Source organism: Triticum dicoccoides, chromosome 7A (genome assembly GCF_002162155.2).
Source record: "Triticum dicoccoides isolate Atlit2015 ecotype Zavitan chromosome 7A, WEW_v2.0, whole genome shotgun sequence".
Taxonomy (NCBI): domain Eukaryota; kingdom Viridiplantae; phylum Streptophyta; class Magnoliopsida; order Poales; family Poaceae; genus Triticum; species Triticum dicoccoides.
The window spans coordinates 198,192,858-198,208,206 of record NC_041392.1 but is presented as its reverse complement, the minus strand read 5'-3'; the positions used below and the strand labels follow the sequence as shown (position 1 = coordinate 198,208,206).

At 44.2% G+C, this 15,349-nt stretch overlaps 1 protein-coding gene across 2 annotated transcripts; it reads right to left on the bottom strand.

The window, feature by feature from the left end:
* Positions 1 to 2,548: 2,548 nt before the first annotated feature.
* Positions 2,549 to 11,445, bottom strand: LOC119329369 (enhancer of mRNA-decapping protein 4-like). 2 transcript variants are annotated; one of them, XM_037602406.1, is made up of 14 exons: positions 10,562 to 11,445; positions 9,449 to 9,498; positions 9,077 to 9,233; positions 8,778 to 8,996; positions 8,225 to 8,353; positions 7,333 to 7,870; positions 6,990 to 7,238; positions 6,388 to 6,908; positions 4,950 to 5,309; positions 4,760 to 4,879; positions 4,019 to 4,189; positions 3,716 to 3,874; positions 3,396 to 3,521; positions 2,549 to 3,177 (listed from the first exon to the last, which is right to left on the bottom strand). In XM_037602406.1, exons 1-14 carry the CDS (start codon positions 11,297 to 11,299, stop codon positions 2,869 to 2,871), a joined length of 3,846 nt encoding a protein of 1,281 aa, XP_037458303.1. In that variant the 5' UTR covers positions 11,300 to 11,445; the 3' UTR covers positions 2,549 to 2,868. The 2 variants fall into 2 exon arrangements, with proteins under 2 accessions (XP_037458303.1, XP_037458302.1); XM_037602405.1 differs by having other exon boundaries at positions 6,388 to 7,238.
* Between the last annotated feature and the right edge of the window lie 3,904 nt (positions 11,446 to 15,349).

The following is a 15,349-nucleotide window of genomic DNA, read 5'->3' as shown; positions in this document are numbered from 1 at the left end:
CGGAGGCAAAAATTTTGCCTCATCAATTAATTAAGCAGAAGAGAGTTGCTCGGTTAATTAGGGAAAACCGAGCGAAAACCAGATTGCCCAGTTAATTATGGAGAACCGGGCTAAAACCCTCACAACCGCTGAGCGGCACACATAGAAAGCCCCACGCACACCACTCCAAAGAGGGCCTCACGAGACCGCACGCAGGCGTCATCGTCATCACTTCTCCCCTAGAGGCGTCATCGCCATCCCTACACTCTGAGCAAACGACTCCCACTTCGCCGTAGGCGATCGTCGACTCAACCCACACTGTAGCGGACACGTGAAGCTGCATGAAGATCGATGCCAAAACCTCAGCCTCCCGCGGCCAGCCAGCGCAACTCCAACTCTGACGGAGAACTCAGTAGGACAAAACCAGGCACGGCTGGCGCCACGGGAGATCGCCGAACGGGCAACCTGCAGCCAGTCATCGTATACCACAGGGCCTCGCCGCCGCAGCTTCGACTCCATAGCAACAAGCAAACCGAGGCAATACCGTGGACACGCCGAAGAAGAGCCGACTACCGCAATCATTGCCGCGTCGCCGGCATCACTCCCACCATCATCGTTGCCACAGAAGCCTGGACGCCACCAACCACCGGTCCCGCTTGCCGATGCCGAGCTCCAAGACGAAGCCCCCAAGAGGGAAAACGACACCAAGGCGCCGTCATCGTCCGATCATAAGATCTAGGGTTTCCCCTGAAGAGGCCGAGATGGCCGGATCCGTGCGACAGGAGTGCGGCAGCAAATCAGCGATGCCTCCAGGAAGGTCACGACGGCCACAGCCGCCGCCATCGCTGGTCACGACACAGGGCCGAGACAGAGTCTTCACCCGAGCTCCCACACCACCTCGGTTGCACATCATCCCGCACCGGCACCGACAAGCCCACCAATCATCCTCGCAGCCGAAGCCGCCGCCTGAGCGCCAAACAGGCAGCCCGAGCCCCTCCACCACGCGCCCCGCCAGAGCAGCAGCACCAAGACGGGCCTCCACCACGCCGGAGCAGGTGGCCACCCAGCCACAGATCCGTGCTGCCCGAACCTCCTCCGCACATCCGCCGAGCCTCCCTGCCCGGCCTCGCCTGAGCCGCAGCCCCTCACGCCCGCCTGCCGAGCTTCCCTGTCGCGGCCGCCTTGTCGCCTCAGTGCGACCCACACACGGCACATCCGCGCCGGCTGGGCCACCCCACGCCGCCGCCGTGCCTCTGCACGGTCCCCTTGCGCTGCTGCCGTGCCTCTGCACGGCCCCTTGCGCGCCGGAGCACCCGCGGCATGGAGCCGCCCCTGCACGTCACCCACTGCAGCGCGACTACTGCACCGTCGATCCCCTCGCACTCCCTTTGCACCGGCGCCCTTGCCGCGACGCGCAGGCAGCAGATCCGCGCCGCAGGACCCACTGCACACACAAGACGCCCTCGCCCCGACGCGCAGATCCACGCCCAGCCCGCCGAGCCCCTGCGCCATGGCCGTGCACCGGCGGGCGCACGCAGCACCCCACCAAGGCCGCCAGCCTTGAACTCGACTCGCCGGCGTGCACAGCCCCTGGACCACCAGCGCCGCCGGACACCAAGAGCGGCAGATCCGCCCCCACTGCGCCGAGAAATGGCCCCACCGCCGCCGACGCCGCCCGGGCTTTGCCCCGGCGACGCCCTCCGGCGGCGGTGAGGGGAGAGGAGGAGGAGGGCGTGCCTTAGGTGGCCGGATCTGGGGCGCCCCGGTGCGGCCCGTGGAGCCGCACGGGAGCGAGAGCCTGTCCTATTCCTTCAATTCCTCAATATATTTTTGGCTTCAGGTGTTTTAGAATCCCAGACTCGAAATAGACTGTGCGCTGGCTTTCGTTCTATGCCCTGTCTTACAGAAGATTGTTTTCGAAAATCTTGTAAATCTGACGTTAAGAGACCATGCTACGTTTTAACAGGTATAAATCGGTATTTTCTTTTCATTTCAGGCACAGTTCAGAATACAGATTTCCAGTGAAAGAATAACTTCCCGCAGAAAAATTGTGATAGTAACTGATAAGCCTTCGGTGTCAAAAAGAGATGGACGTTCCCTGGGTTGCCAGGCCAGGAAACAAGGATTCCTGATTCCAACACGAGCAAACCCAAAGTACTACACGACCGACATTTTTGCATCCTGACCTACTCCCTTCATCCTGACCTACTCACTTGTCATCAAAATGGATAAAAAGAGATGTATCTAGAATACATCTCTTTTTATTCATTTTGATGAAAAGTATTTTCGAACGGGGGGAGTATTACTTATTTTGTTCCATAATATAAGAGTGTTTCTGACACTAATACGTCTGATGTACTGCTCCATGCGTTTCATAATATAAGAATGTTTTCAACACTAACTAGATTACACTGTCCTGTGTAGATCAGACGTTAGCACGGCCCTTCTTTCTTCCATTGGCCGACACAGAACCAGCGCGCTGAGGACGCATCAAAACTTTCGCATGTTCCAACTCCAACTCTCTCCGAAAAATAAACAAACTGACATCGTCGGTGCCGCGGCAGCTCCATGGTTCACACCAGAACGTTTAAACTGCCATCGTCGGCGCCAGGATTCACACACGACACTGGCACGGTGGCCACAAACATCTCAACGCATGTGCAAGGAATGCAAGTAACGAGCTAAAGCGCTCCACCAAACAAGGTGGTAGGCGCCATAAGTACGGACACGAAGATAACCAATTTACAACACCTTCTAGGTAGGGGTATGGTATCACTGCCACATTGCCGGTTCAAGAGCCACTTCTCAAAATTCCCTCTGTACACGGGCTCACAAATAGATCATATGGTGGTTCAAACTTACAGCGGCTACAGAATGCGCCCTATCATCTCACTTGTGGGTCATCATCACCGAGTTGATTACATGCATCATTAGGCGGATGTTGTTCGCTTCCAGTGGGCTGGTTCCTGGTACCGACTGTTGGCGGGCCAAGACACCATAGACTTGCTCAAATATTGGCCTCACATGCGCTGCAATCATCTGATGGGTTGGTTGGATTGCCATGGCGACCGCTGTCATCCATTGAAGCTTCAGAGGTGTGTCGTTGGCTATGTCGCATGCCAGTTGCTGGAAAAGGGCCAGAAGGACCCCTTGGTTCAGAGGAACGGGGTTCAGTCTACACAGACCTTGCAAATCAACCTGCCAGAAAGGGTATCAGGTATCCACACTTACACATATATGCTAGTTAAAAGGTTGCATAGCCTGATCAAAGTGTTTCTCCGTGGTGTAACGAAAGCATGGGTTCATGAGATGAACTAACTATGAGATGCAAGTTTGTATGTCTCTATACATCTCTTGATTTGCTCAAGAAAATGGGAACAGGCCAACTACTTAAAAAAATTAAGTGTGGCCAATACCTGAGAGCACAACCAAGATACCATGGAGACGTCACTTCTTTGAAGAGCCATCGTAAACGCCTCATCAAACTTTTGCTCAGATAATAGTCTGGTTAGCTCCTTCATCGGGTCCAGTGGAACATCAGCCTAAAACAGCAATTACAACCAGTAAACCAAATGCTTGATGTTCTCATTATTCAGAAAACACACAAATGAACTGTGGTGGGGTGGGGGGTTAAGACTATATCCCACGTATTCAATCGTACAGAAGGCCAAGGATGGAAACAGTCTGATAGAGCAAATAGGTAGACCACTAGAGTGGAAAATTTAGTATTTAGTACCTCAGGGAGATTGGGTATTGGTCCGTTGATGGGCTGCAAAGCACTAGTATTATGTGATATTGGGTTCCCTGATGCAACTAGTGCCAAAAGCTTGCGCTGACCATCAAGTAACTCTGACGTAAGACCCTGGGTAATTGATGATGCTGAATTGATTGTTTCCTGAAAAAAATCAAATGAGAAAGAAAGTATGAGCATTACTCAGCATATGGGAAAACTGTATAATATATCCAGCTTGTGTCTTCATATTTATGGCCTCTGGCACTGCATGTAATAAGAACAAAATGAAAGACTTGCAAGCCTTACCCTTAAAGTCTGTGCCAATGGACTATGTGCTGCTGCGACCTGCTGCTGGATAGCAGTACCATGCTCAGACATGCCCTTCTGGAATGCACCATCCACTTGCTCAAACATTGTCTTACAAGATTGTTCAAATGCTGGGATAATTGATGACTCAAAGCTTGACCGTAAAGCATCCTGCAGGGCCCAAATTAAGAAGCAATATATCAATGCTGACAAAATGATCATCCATGGTAATAACCCAATCCAGATATGTAGTGAGTTGCTTGGTGACCCAATGGAATCTCATTTTGTATGTACAGTTATAGAAGTTGGGGTTGGATATGCAAGATTTTGTTTGGTTGCCAAAATAGTAAATTACAAGGTGCTTGGCTGACTAAATTAGCATGGTACAGTATTTGGAGTGAATTGATGTGTGCCTACGAGATATGCCCATGCTACATGGCACTATGCGACAAATCTGCTCACAAAATACAATGTTTCATTATCTTATTCTTATACATCACCTACCCATATGATCTTCCTAAAGAACACCTAAAAACAACTCCAACGTGCACAATCCCATGCAAGGATAGGTTCGTTCCAGCAGCCATTCAATTCTAAATATGTAATGCATACGAAACATAATAACTGTGAAAAAACAAATCAAGTTGGCACAAACAAATCATGCTTACAATGTTCCATTTGAAATTAAGAGCTTTGCTGCTAATGATCTACAAGGACTATATACGCGCCAAAGATACATACCTGAAGTGCCTGCTTGGCAGATGTATGGAACTGTGTTTGGATCTGCTTAGCAACAGTAGCTTCAAGTTTCGTACTTATGGACTTATCCAGCTGATTTGCAACCTTTTCCCCAAGAACTTTCTGAAACGGAAAAATTGATGAGAAATATGAGGGAAATCACAATATAGGGAACAACAAGAATAGCCCCAACCTGAAGCGAATCCGAAACAGCAGAAGACAAGGACTTCTCAATGATAGGTGTTGTTGTTCTTGCAATGGTGGGTCCCAACAACGATATTTCTCTCTTTAATGATTTCTCCAGTATAGCAGGAATGTCCTTGTTTACAGAAGTTGTGATTAGAGTAGAAATCTGCTGCATTCGCTCTCTTTCAACCTTTTCATGCCTTGCATTTTCCTCCTGGATACGAGCCCACATGGCATCAACATTAGCCTTTATGGACTTCTCAATATTACGCCCGAGTGATGTCTCGATCCTTTTGCCCTCCTTCGCAATAGGAGCAGACACAATTGCGTTCAGCTGCTTTTGCATGTCAGTATGCATTGCCATAAGCTGCAATGGCACAGGCATTGTCAATATCGTAATGCTTTGCATCAGAACTAAAATTTAAGACTGTCTTTGTGCAAGATAAATTATGTCATGCTTCCATGGCATCAAGTAACAAAAAATACTTTCATATTATGGAACAACATGAACACAAGAATATTTCAGAAATTATAGAAAACTAGGACAGTGCAATCAAGATTAGAGGTTAATATGATGCACAGTCGCTTGCTTGGAAACTAATCCCTCAATTCCAAATTACTTGGAAGTTCTAGCCTTGCCCTAAGTCAAACTTTTTAAAATTTCACCAAGACTACAGAAAAAATATACGAGCATCTACAGCACCAATTAGTTTCATTAAATTTGCCTTAAAATATATTTCATACTCTATATATTTGACTTTGTAAATATTAGCACATTTTTCTATATACTTGGTCAAACTTAATAAAGTTACTTAGGACGAAGCTAGAACTTCAATTAATTTGGAAGGGAGGGAGTAGAATTTTCACCATACAACCAGGATGTTTTACAACATTTTTTTTAGGGTGATTTACAACATTAACTGTATGCTGCTGTATTCAAGCAACATGCATTGGCATTGTCCAAAGGCATTTTAACAAGCAGTTAGAGAGCAGCAGTCCTCAGAAGTAGATCAGCCCATGATCTATTTCCAACTCTAAAGTTCAATATGCGGATCAGGAATGATGCGCAATGCACAATCACAGGTTAGAATCTCAATTTCAGGCTTATTACTTATTCCGGCTCACATGAAAGAACTGGCATTTCCTTTTACGTAATTGTGAGTGACAATTTCATTCTTTTAACTAAACAAAAGCCAAGCTGACACCTAAGTTACAGCTGTTTTAATTACTTCAACCATCAAAACAAAGGGGATGAACTGATAAATCGGCTATAAATTTTGATCAACCACAACTCAATTTATCTAACAAATGTTCATGTTTAACTGGGCTGCAGTCTTAGCACATTTTCTAGCAACTATTTCGATGTAAATCATTTGAAGTCTACCAGCACCGAATAATGTCAGACAAGTTTCAGCACTAAGGGAGAGAAACTTCTATTGAATCACCTGTTGCAATGTTCCTTGAATGGCAGCTACTTGCGGGACAGAATCAATGGCAGGGTTTGTATTGCTTGGATGTTCATGTGATGAATCAGTAGAGTTGAAGGTGCTTGTAAGAGGAGACATCTGCCCAGACACCTGAGGATGCAGAACTTTCTCCTCTTTGGTAGCTGAGGGTAACTGCAAGTTCCTTGACGAAGAGCCATTGATGTTTTCAGTAGCTTCAGCTGTTCTTCTTGGAAGATTTTCATCCCGCGCACCAGAATGTTGTTTCAGAAGTGTGGGGTCTGATCTCTGTGAATCTTCCACACTGTACTTGTCAGTTGTTACCGAGCGTTCACTAATTGTCTCTACAGTTTGCTCTGAAGACATGTTAAGTCTCTCCATTTTCTCTTGAACAATTTGGGTCTCCTTAACATCCTCAAATCCAATATTTTGATCTGCTTTTTTCTCAGCCACAAGTTTTGACTCCATTTCTACATTCTGTGGGCTGCCATTAGCAGTCGATTCAGCAGATGGGAGCACACCTGAAATAATTTCAGATGGGGTAATCAAGTGTGTGGCATTCACTCCGACCTTAAACGTGGGATGAGGATCTGAAACTGTACCATCAACCTGGCCACCTCTTGGCTCTTCATTCCCAAAGCAATCCTTCCTATCAAATGCTCCTTGCCCACTTGTACCATCAGAATCCATCCTTTTCTTTGAATAATCAAAAGATGACTTGTCCCCATCATGATCACCAAGAGATGGGCCTCTTGAAGCTTCTCTTCTCAAGACAGCTTCTGCATAAGATCCAGCATTATCCATGTTTGATGAAGGAGTTGGGGATGAAACATGAGTAGCAGTATCAGCTTCTGTGTACACAGACAATGGGGATGAAATTTTAATACCAACATCAAGAGTGTGAATTAACTGAAGCAATAGGGTGTTAAGTTACTATTGTGTTACCTGTTCCCTGATGATCACTCAGTGGTTTAGTTTCTGTTGATGACTCCACTGATGCCACTTCTAGAGGTCTCTCATATACATGGGAAATAGCCAGATCCCTACCAAGCCCAGCGTTATCAGCTGTAGGAGGCAAACAGAGTAATAACTCCAATCCATACTGCTGGATAGCCATTGTCTGGACACAATAGACTTGTACTACATGTTCACCATCAGGCTGGCTTTCATGTGTTCCCGTCAGACTTAAAATAGGCATTGCAACTGTGAAATCTGCTATATAGTCCAGACGAGTAGAAGCAGGATCCGGACCATACTCAACATGGATAGCATATATAGCGTTCTTTTTGGCATTCGCAAGCAAAATAAGGCTAGCTTGTGGCAACACTGCTACTTGGTTGAAAAATGCTTCCTCAAACCTATTTTCCAGAGAACTCACAAGTTCCAGAGTTTGAGTGCATCTCCAAGTCTCAGATTCACTTGGCAACAACCAACCTTCCTTATCAGAGGAAGCCCAGATTTTTACTTCTCGGTTGAGAGGCCCCTGCGATATTTCACAAAAGTTAACACCATGAAAGAATTATGCTAAATGAAGGCATATGAAAGATTAATTTCCAAGTTTGCAAGAGTGTCCATGCATTGTTTATCATAATGACATACTGATAACAGGAAAACCTATGCAAACTATAATTAGGAAACAGTGATCATTTCTGCACTATTTAACTCCAGTTTTCAGGCACTGCCATGATGTTTAAGCATGGTGAGACTTCAATCAATCCTATATGAACTGGGCAACTGTGTTGTGGTTATTCATTGTTTACAGAATAACATGCTGCTGAGGGTGATTAAAGATGACAGCAAATATAGTTAGAATGTGAAAACATAGAAGAATGCATACCGCTGTAACGAGATTTATATGATTTGGTTGCTCTGGTGCTGTAAGGAAAGAAACCGAATAAACAGCTTTACCATCATGCGGTTTCATCACAGATAAAGGCACTGTCCTGCGATCATCCCAGATTTTTACCTGCCAAAATAAACAGTACACATCATAAACTGCATCTACAGATTCAGAGAGTATCTTTTGGTCACATGGTGCCAACAAAAGAACAGGTAGGTTATTCCCAGATCACCCATCACAAAAGAAGAAACTTCTACGAGAATGGCATTTTTGCCCATGTCTAGCAGGATAACAAAAAATTAACTGAACTAAGATCAGCAGTCCTAGCATGCATTAGTTGCATACAGCTCACAGTGGAGCTGGACAGCATATTCAAACATTTTAGACACTATAAATTAAATCGAAACAAATCTGAACTTGAATGTGCAATGGAACTGAAGCTTAAGCGGGATGTTCAGGATCATTTGCTTTGCCAACCATTTATTTCCTGTGCTATTGCCTATCATGAAGTATAGGTTTCCTAACCAATAACAGGATATCTTGTACAAACCGTGCCATCTTTTGATGCTGAAGCCAGACGGGTAGTCATCCATTGAGATAAGGACAGATCTGTGACATCCCCGTCATGTTTACCAACCAAGTGCACACCATCAATGAGCTTATCAAGTGAACATTTAAGAGGCTCTTCTTTACTGAAGTCTCTTCCTCTTCCCACTTTTGTTGTGTCTATTTTTAAGACACAGTTCCCTATTCCAACAAACAGAATTTCCTGCAAGATGAGTGCATAAATCATTAACAGAAAACCAGTCAAGACACCGAAAGCGACAGGTGGTATAGATGAGGCTCTACTTGCTTATGGGAGTGCCAACATATTCTCGGATGGTAAGTTCCAGCATCTCCTACTATCTGGATGGCCATTTCAATCTTTCCTGTGATTTGTGGTTTATTTTCCTCATCGGGTCCCTCGTCAATCTTCCATACATATATACGCCCATCTACGCTTGCACTGTCAAGAAGAAAAACAAAATATTAATTGTGTGTGAAAGAGAAGGATTAGTGATGAAACCAGCTATGGTGTGTAATAACTGGAGGGCACTACACCCTTCTGTCAGGTGAGCACCATCCAATAAAATGATGGCACAGTAGCAAAGGTACCCAACAGAGCTACCCTAAAATTATAAGAAAAGGCATCCAGAAGGTCCCATATATCGATAGAAGTACCTTGCTAAACGATGGACATCTTCTGCAAAGAAAGCCATGTCCGTCACCCTCTGCAGCAAACAAAATAAGGCCACGCTAAATATAATAAAGAATTGTACCTTCATGCGAACTAAAATCAACATTACCTCGTGAAACAAGACAAATACAGAACTAAGAAAAAATTGGCGCTGAAAATCAGATATGTACAGCTCATATTATATAAGTACGATAACCGATGACAAATGGACCCCGTCAGTATGAGAAAGAAGAATTAATTCCAGTGGACTATAAATATGACTAGTCATTAATAACCTGAACCTGGCTTATGCAGCAAGCATATTAGCTATTCCCTTTGGATTTCTGCTGCACGTAGCACCATATTATTTCACTTGACAACATAACCTTCCAATAAACATTCCACCCATATTTAGTTAATAGTTAGTAGTCAAGACCTCAGACTGGAATATGACTGTCATCATATGCAATATAAGAGTCCAGATTTGCTGCCCCCAGTATGTAGGGAACAACACTAGATCCAGCGTGAGTTCGTACTTTGAGATTGCATGTTTTGTGTATATACACCATGCAACACTTCACTTTTTCAGGTGAACTAAGGCTGCTCATAGTGGGGAGTAACTTAGACTAGTGTCATATGCATGACACTAGTCTTTGTTACTAACTTCATAGTGCAAAGTAACATACAGGTAGTATCATAGATGATTGCATTTATTACATTATAGACTCATTTTGCTTTGGTTTGCGTTATGTTACAGTAACATATTATGTTACTCCAAACACATCTCTCCTCATTAACTAGATGCCACATACGCAAACTTGTCTTGGAATGCGCTATGTTACTTGCTAAGTTACTCCCACTATGACCAGCCTAATCTGTATCTAGTTTATACCAATCAATTTCCATGCATCCCATCATTGGAAATGAATTTATGATTGAGGCATAGTCTACACCGTAGCATCACACCATTTCCTCGCCACACAAATTAATGCTTATAGGGAGCTCATGCATAGAGCAACAAGTCTGCACTAACATCACGGGCTCCAACAAGGCACTTGAGCATATAAACTACTCAACAGCAAAAAGTTATTGGTACGATCAGTCTACAGAAGACATACCTGTGTGTGCCCACGAAGGAGCGAGCGGAGTGCGGTGTTGATGTTGAGCACGCGGATGTTGCCAAGCTTGAGGCCGTACACGATGTACGTTCGGTTTACAGCGATCTGCCGGCCCAGCACCAACCCCGGGTCCGAGGTGTACTTGGTGATGGGCGTCACTTCCAGCTGCGGTGGCTGCGCCTCCCCTGGCAGCCGCGAGTCCACGTCGTGCACGGCCCTGTCCCCCGGTCCCAGCAGCCTGCCCCGGGGCATCTTGCTGCTTGTGCTTGTCATCCTCGCCGGCGGTGCTGACGGCATCCCTGGCAGCGGCGCCACCGGGCCGCCAGAGAACTCCGATGACGTAGGCGGCATGGACACCACGGACTCGAGGTGGGTGGGCGCGGTGTTGCCCAGCAGCTGCATGAGCCGAGCTCCCGGATTGGGGCCGGGGTTGGAGTTAGGGATAGGGTTTCCAGTGGGGTTAGGGTTCGCGAAGGCGGCGACGGGGAGGTGGACGGCGTTGGGATCGGTGGGGTAGTTGAGGTACGGGTTGCGGTGGAAGGGCGGGGTGGCGGGCGGGTAGGAGTAGGGGCCCGGCGGCCCGGTGGCCATCGGCGCGCCGGGCGGGCCGCCCGGGAAGATGCCAGCGGGGGTCGGCACGGTTGTGGGGTGGTTAGGGTTTGGGGGAGGCTTGAAGAGCCTGCTGAGCTCGAAGGGGACGTTGGGGTTGGGATTAGGGTTTCCGGAGGGCGACGCCATGGGAGGCCGCTCGAGGGCGAGGTGGATCTGTAGTTGCAGTGGGGTTGAGATGAGTTAGGGGATGGAGGAGGAAGACGTAGAGGAGGGAGGAGGCAGAGGAGGAAGACAGAGGATGCTCCCCTGGTTTTTGCGGTTTGAGGATTTTGGGAGCAACGGCAGCTGTCACTGCCACCTCTTATGACTAAAGCTTGCACGTGCAATGCACGTCTCCATTAATATATGTACTTACTCGAACACTATGAATACTTTAAAATTTAAATTGTTCATGGAACAATATAGCTAACCGATTCAAGTAGAGGGAAACATTTATAGTTACCAATCATATACCTACACATTTTTTTCTTGGGCGACTTATTCAGAAAATCCATATTCAGTGAAAATCTGCAAACTTGCTATGTAGAGCATTGGATCGGCAGCGAATGGTGGCATATCACATGTATGGTTCTCACCATCCACTTGAGCTTGTTTTGTAGATAACCCCTCTCAAAATTATAGGCAAATTGTTGGCTATGTCTTGGGACTGTCCGTTTTCGTTTCTACTCTATAGGAGCTGTTGAAGGGAGACAACGCAGTCGAAGGGGGGCGCCGCAGGAAGCTGGTGCGGCCAGCACCAATGCTGCATGGAGCTAGGTCGCCCCATCTTGTAACGTCACGGGAAGATGCCATAGAGGAGTTGGGCGAGCAGGTCGCCGACGCGAGCTAACGGCGCCGCTGCCCCGACGCGACAATTGTGGCTCTGCCCCCGCAGAAGGATCCGCTTCACCCTAGATGATTGTTTCGTAACCTTCATGTGTCAATATCTCAACATGTTATAGTTGCACTGAATTTTCTACTGTAGTTCTTCCGAGCTGGTGCAAGCTTCTGAGCTTGGAGATCTCCTGAATTTGTATGCACCAAGCTATTTTGATTTGTTAAAAGTGACAATCAAAATGCATTTTGGTGGAGTCTTTTCACAGCTTGCGTTTCGAGCGAAACATAAAGATAGAGAGAAGCTAAATCTTTCATCTTGCAAAGAGAGGATTCAGACAAATTAAACTACCCTTATTTTGATAAAGTAAACTTTGACAGTGTAATGAAGTTCTTTCATGTGGAAAATTTAACAATGCATGTGTCTCTCCCGAGAGAATGTTGAAGCTCTAGACAACATTACAAGTGTTAAGTTTCAACTAATAATAATCAAAAGGAACAAGTTGGAAGCTCAAGAAATTCACATATGTTTATAATTAATTGCATTTGACTTGAATTGATAATCACATATAGAATTCAAAATGATAATACATGAATTTCCTCGTCTTCTTCCATAGAAAAATAACTATGGGATCCTAAATTTACAGTCTAGATGCCTTTTATGTCTTCTAAGAAAAAACTAAACAACCGAAAATCAACATTTCAAAATAAAATATCCATTCTAAATAATCTATCAGTGGCATCAGCTACATAATGTGCTGTGAATTACACTTACATGAAAAAATGTGTGACATATTTAAATAAATTATATTTTTAAAGCTATATGAACCCAACTAAAAGAACACGATAACTGGTGTAGCATGAATCTTTGTTTAGTCCCATACAAGACTATTTTTCAAAGGCTTTGGTAAGAATGCTTGATATTTCCCTTTGTAAGAAGAAGAAACTTGCAACTTCATGCGTCCAGCACACATATGAAATACACCCCCGAGCCAGTTCAAAAACAAGACTACTGTGTAGTCTGAGAAAATATTTTTCAAAATAGTCGCTTACAAAATCATCATCTAATGTTGACAAGAAGCATCTGCAGCAGCCATCTCAATCCCTTGTATTTATCTATTTGGAAGGACAAGGGCAGCAATAGATTGGATCATGGGTTTTGCAAAGCTGAAATTTCAGCAAATCTTTGCATTTTTCGTGTTTCAGAGAGAAGAATAATAAATGATATGTAGGTTAAAGGAAGAAATTTTATTGTAGGTGACCAAAAAACAACATTCTTTTGCTCTGTACTAAGAAAATACTAATCAAGCAAACAATGGTAGAATTTATCATCAAGTCTTTACTTGGATCGATCCACTATCCATAAGCAAAACATCCCCAAGTATGGAGTGAAAACCAGTGAGAAAAATGTGAGTGCAAGCATTAGCCATAGGCCTCCTTGTTCTTGCTTTTGCACCTTTGCAAATTCAACACCACAATCACAACACTCTATATTCAGTATGAATAAGTGTAATTTTGAAACAACAAGAGCAAATTTTACCGGCTATAAATTGCTTCCATCATGTGACCATGTAGCCTCGCACGAGCATGATATATGTCACTTGAACAGCTGGAACGGAAGGGGGGAAATATTTGAAATCAGAACCCCAAGGACGGCAAGAACCAACATTTGATAGGAAGACAACCCATTTTTACCCCACAAGGTATGTGAAGAAAAACATACTTCTCCATGTTGGATTTGTGCTGCGCTATGGCCGCACTGGCGAACACCAAAGAAAAATGAAGTTATACCTTGCCTTTCTGAGAGAGTTTGTGAAGACCTGTAAGAGATGACACCTAATGCTATAATTTAGAAACAAACCGGTATAAGGCACTAAATGCTGACATTCTGTCGAAGAGGCAGTGTTGACCATCATACTACTTGCTTTCTGAACTACTGAAAATTTAAGCAAAAGTGTAAAGGAACCAAAGAGGCAATCGGATTTCCCTAGATTGGTTCATCCACGAATGTAATATTATGTGCTATAAAAACAGAAAAATAGAAATGGCTGTCTTTTAATTCCTACAGAAATGGTACTAAAATTATCGGGCTTGTTGTCAACACCAGATAAAATCCATGTGCTACATGTTCCCGTTACCTGGCTTATTGTCAACACCAGACTAAAATTGTACAAAGACGTATGCTTATAGGTGTAGTTTCTCAGAAGAATGGCTCATCACGTAAAAGCGGAATAATTTATACAGTTGTACATATGAGTACATTGCATTGACTATACTTTATTCTGTCACATCACATTCTTTTTTAGGAACAGATAAGAACAAACTTGCTTGCTTACATCAGACCTGCAGCTTTCTTGGTGGCAAACAGTAAATTGTTTCAACCTTCAGTGTACAACAATCAACAGTCATACTCTTGAATCCAGGAAAGCTAGGTGAGTAAGTAGGTGATTGAGAAACATAAAGTACAAAAGAAATACATTCAGTTTTTCTGTTTCGTGAGAAAAAAAAAAGAAAGAACAGAGAAGCAATATAGCTATTCTCGCGTTGCTGATCTGAAAAGATAGAACCCACATTTCTTCAGTGTTTAACATGGAGACGACAAACATGTGAATTAGCCGTTTTCGCATCTAATCCATGTTGCCCATTCAAAAATTTAGGATTGAATAAATGATGTATACAACTACCACTGGACTGAGAAGGCAAGTATTATAGATTTTTTTGTGCAGGCAAATGTTCAAGAGCTCGGAAGATAGAACAATGTTAGCACTCAAAAGCTCAGAGATATGAAATATTAGAACATAAGCATTCAAAGAAAGTGGCTCACCTGGCATAAAATTCACAAACATCTGCTATGAAGCCTGCATATTGTACCTACTTCCTGTGTAGAAGAAATAGAACAGTTTGATATGAGGGAAACTTTCTATGAAAATATTCACATGATATGTTTACAAAAATCATGTGGCCACGATAAATCTCAGCTTTCTTACATGACCAAGAATAGTGTTAAATCAATGCTTCAGTAGTAATTCACTGAAAAATAACATATCTAGAAATAACATGAGGGAGAGGAGTTTATCCTTCACTACGTCATATAGATCACCTTGATTCACCTCACCTGCAACCTGCTTGGATTTCATATCAAACACCCTTGTCAACATGACACATAAAAGATCTTCAGAAACAACATGAGAGAGAAAGAGAGAGAGAGAGGTGGTTAAGTTAGCAAATGGTAATAAGAAGGGTAAATCATGAACCAAAAATCAATGTAGAAAAAAAACTGCAGCAACACCAATCGTTTAGTCAACTTTGTATCCAATTAGGAGCCATATTAAACAATAGAATAAACAAAAAAGGAACTCAGGA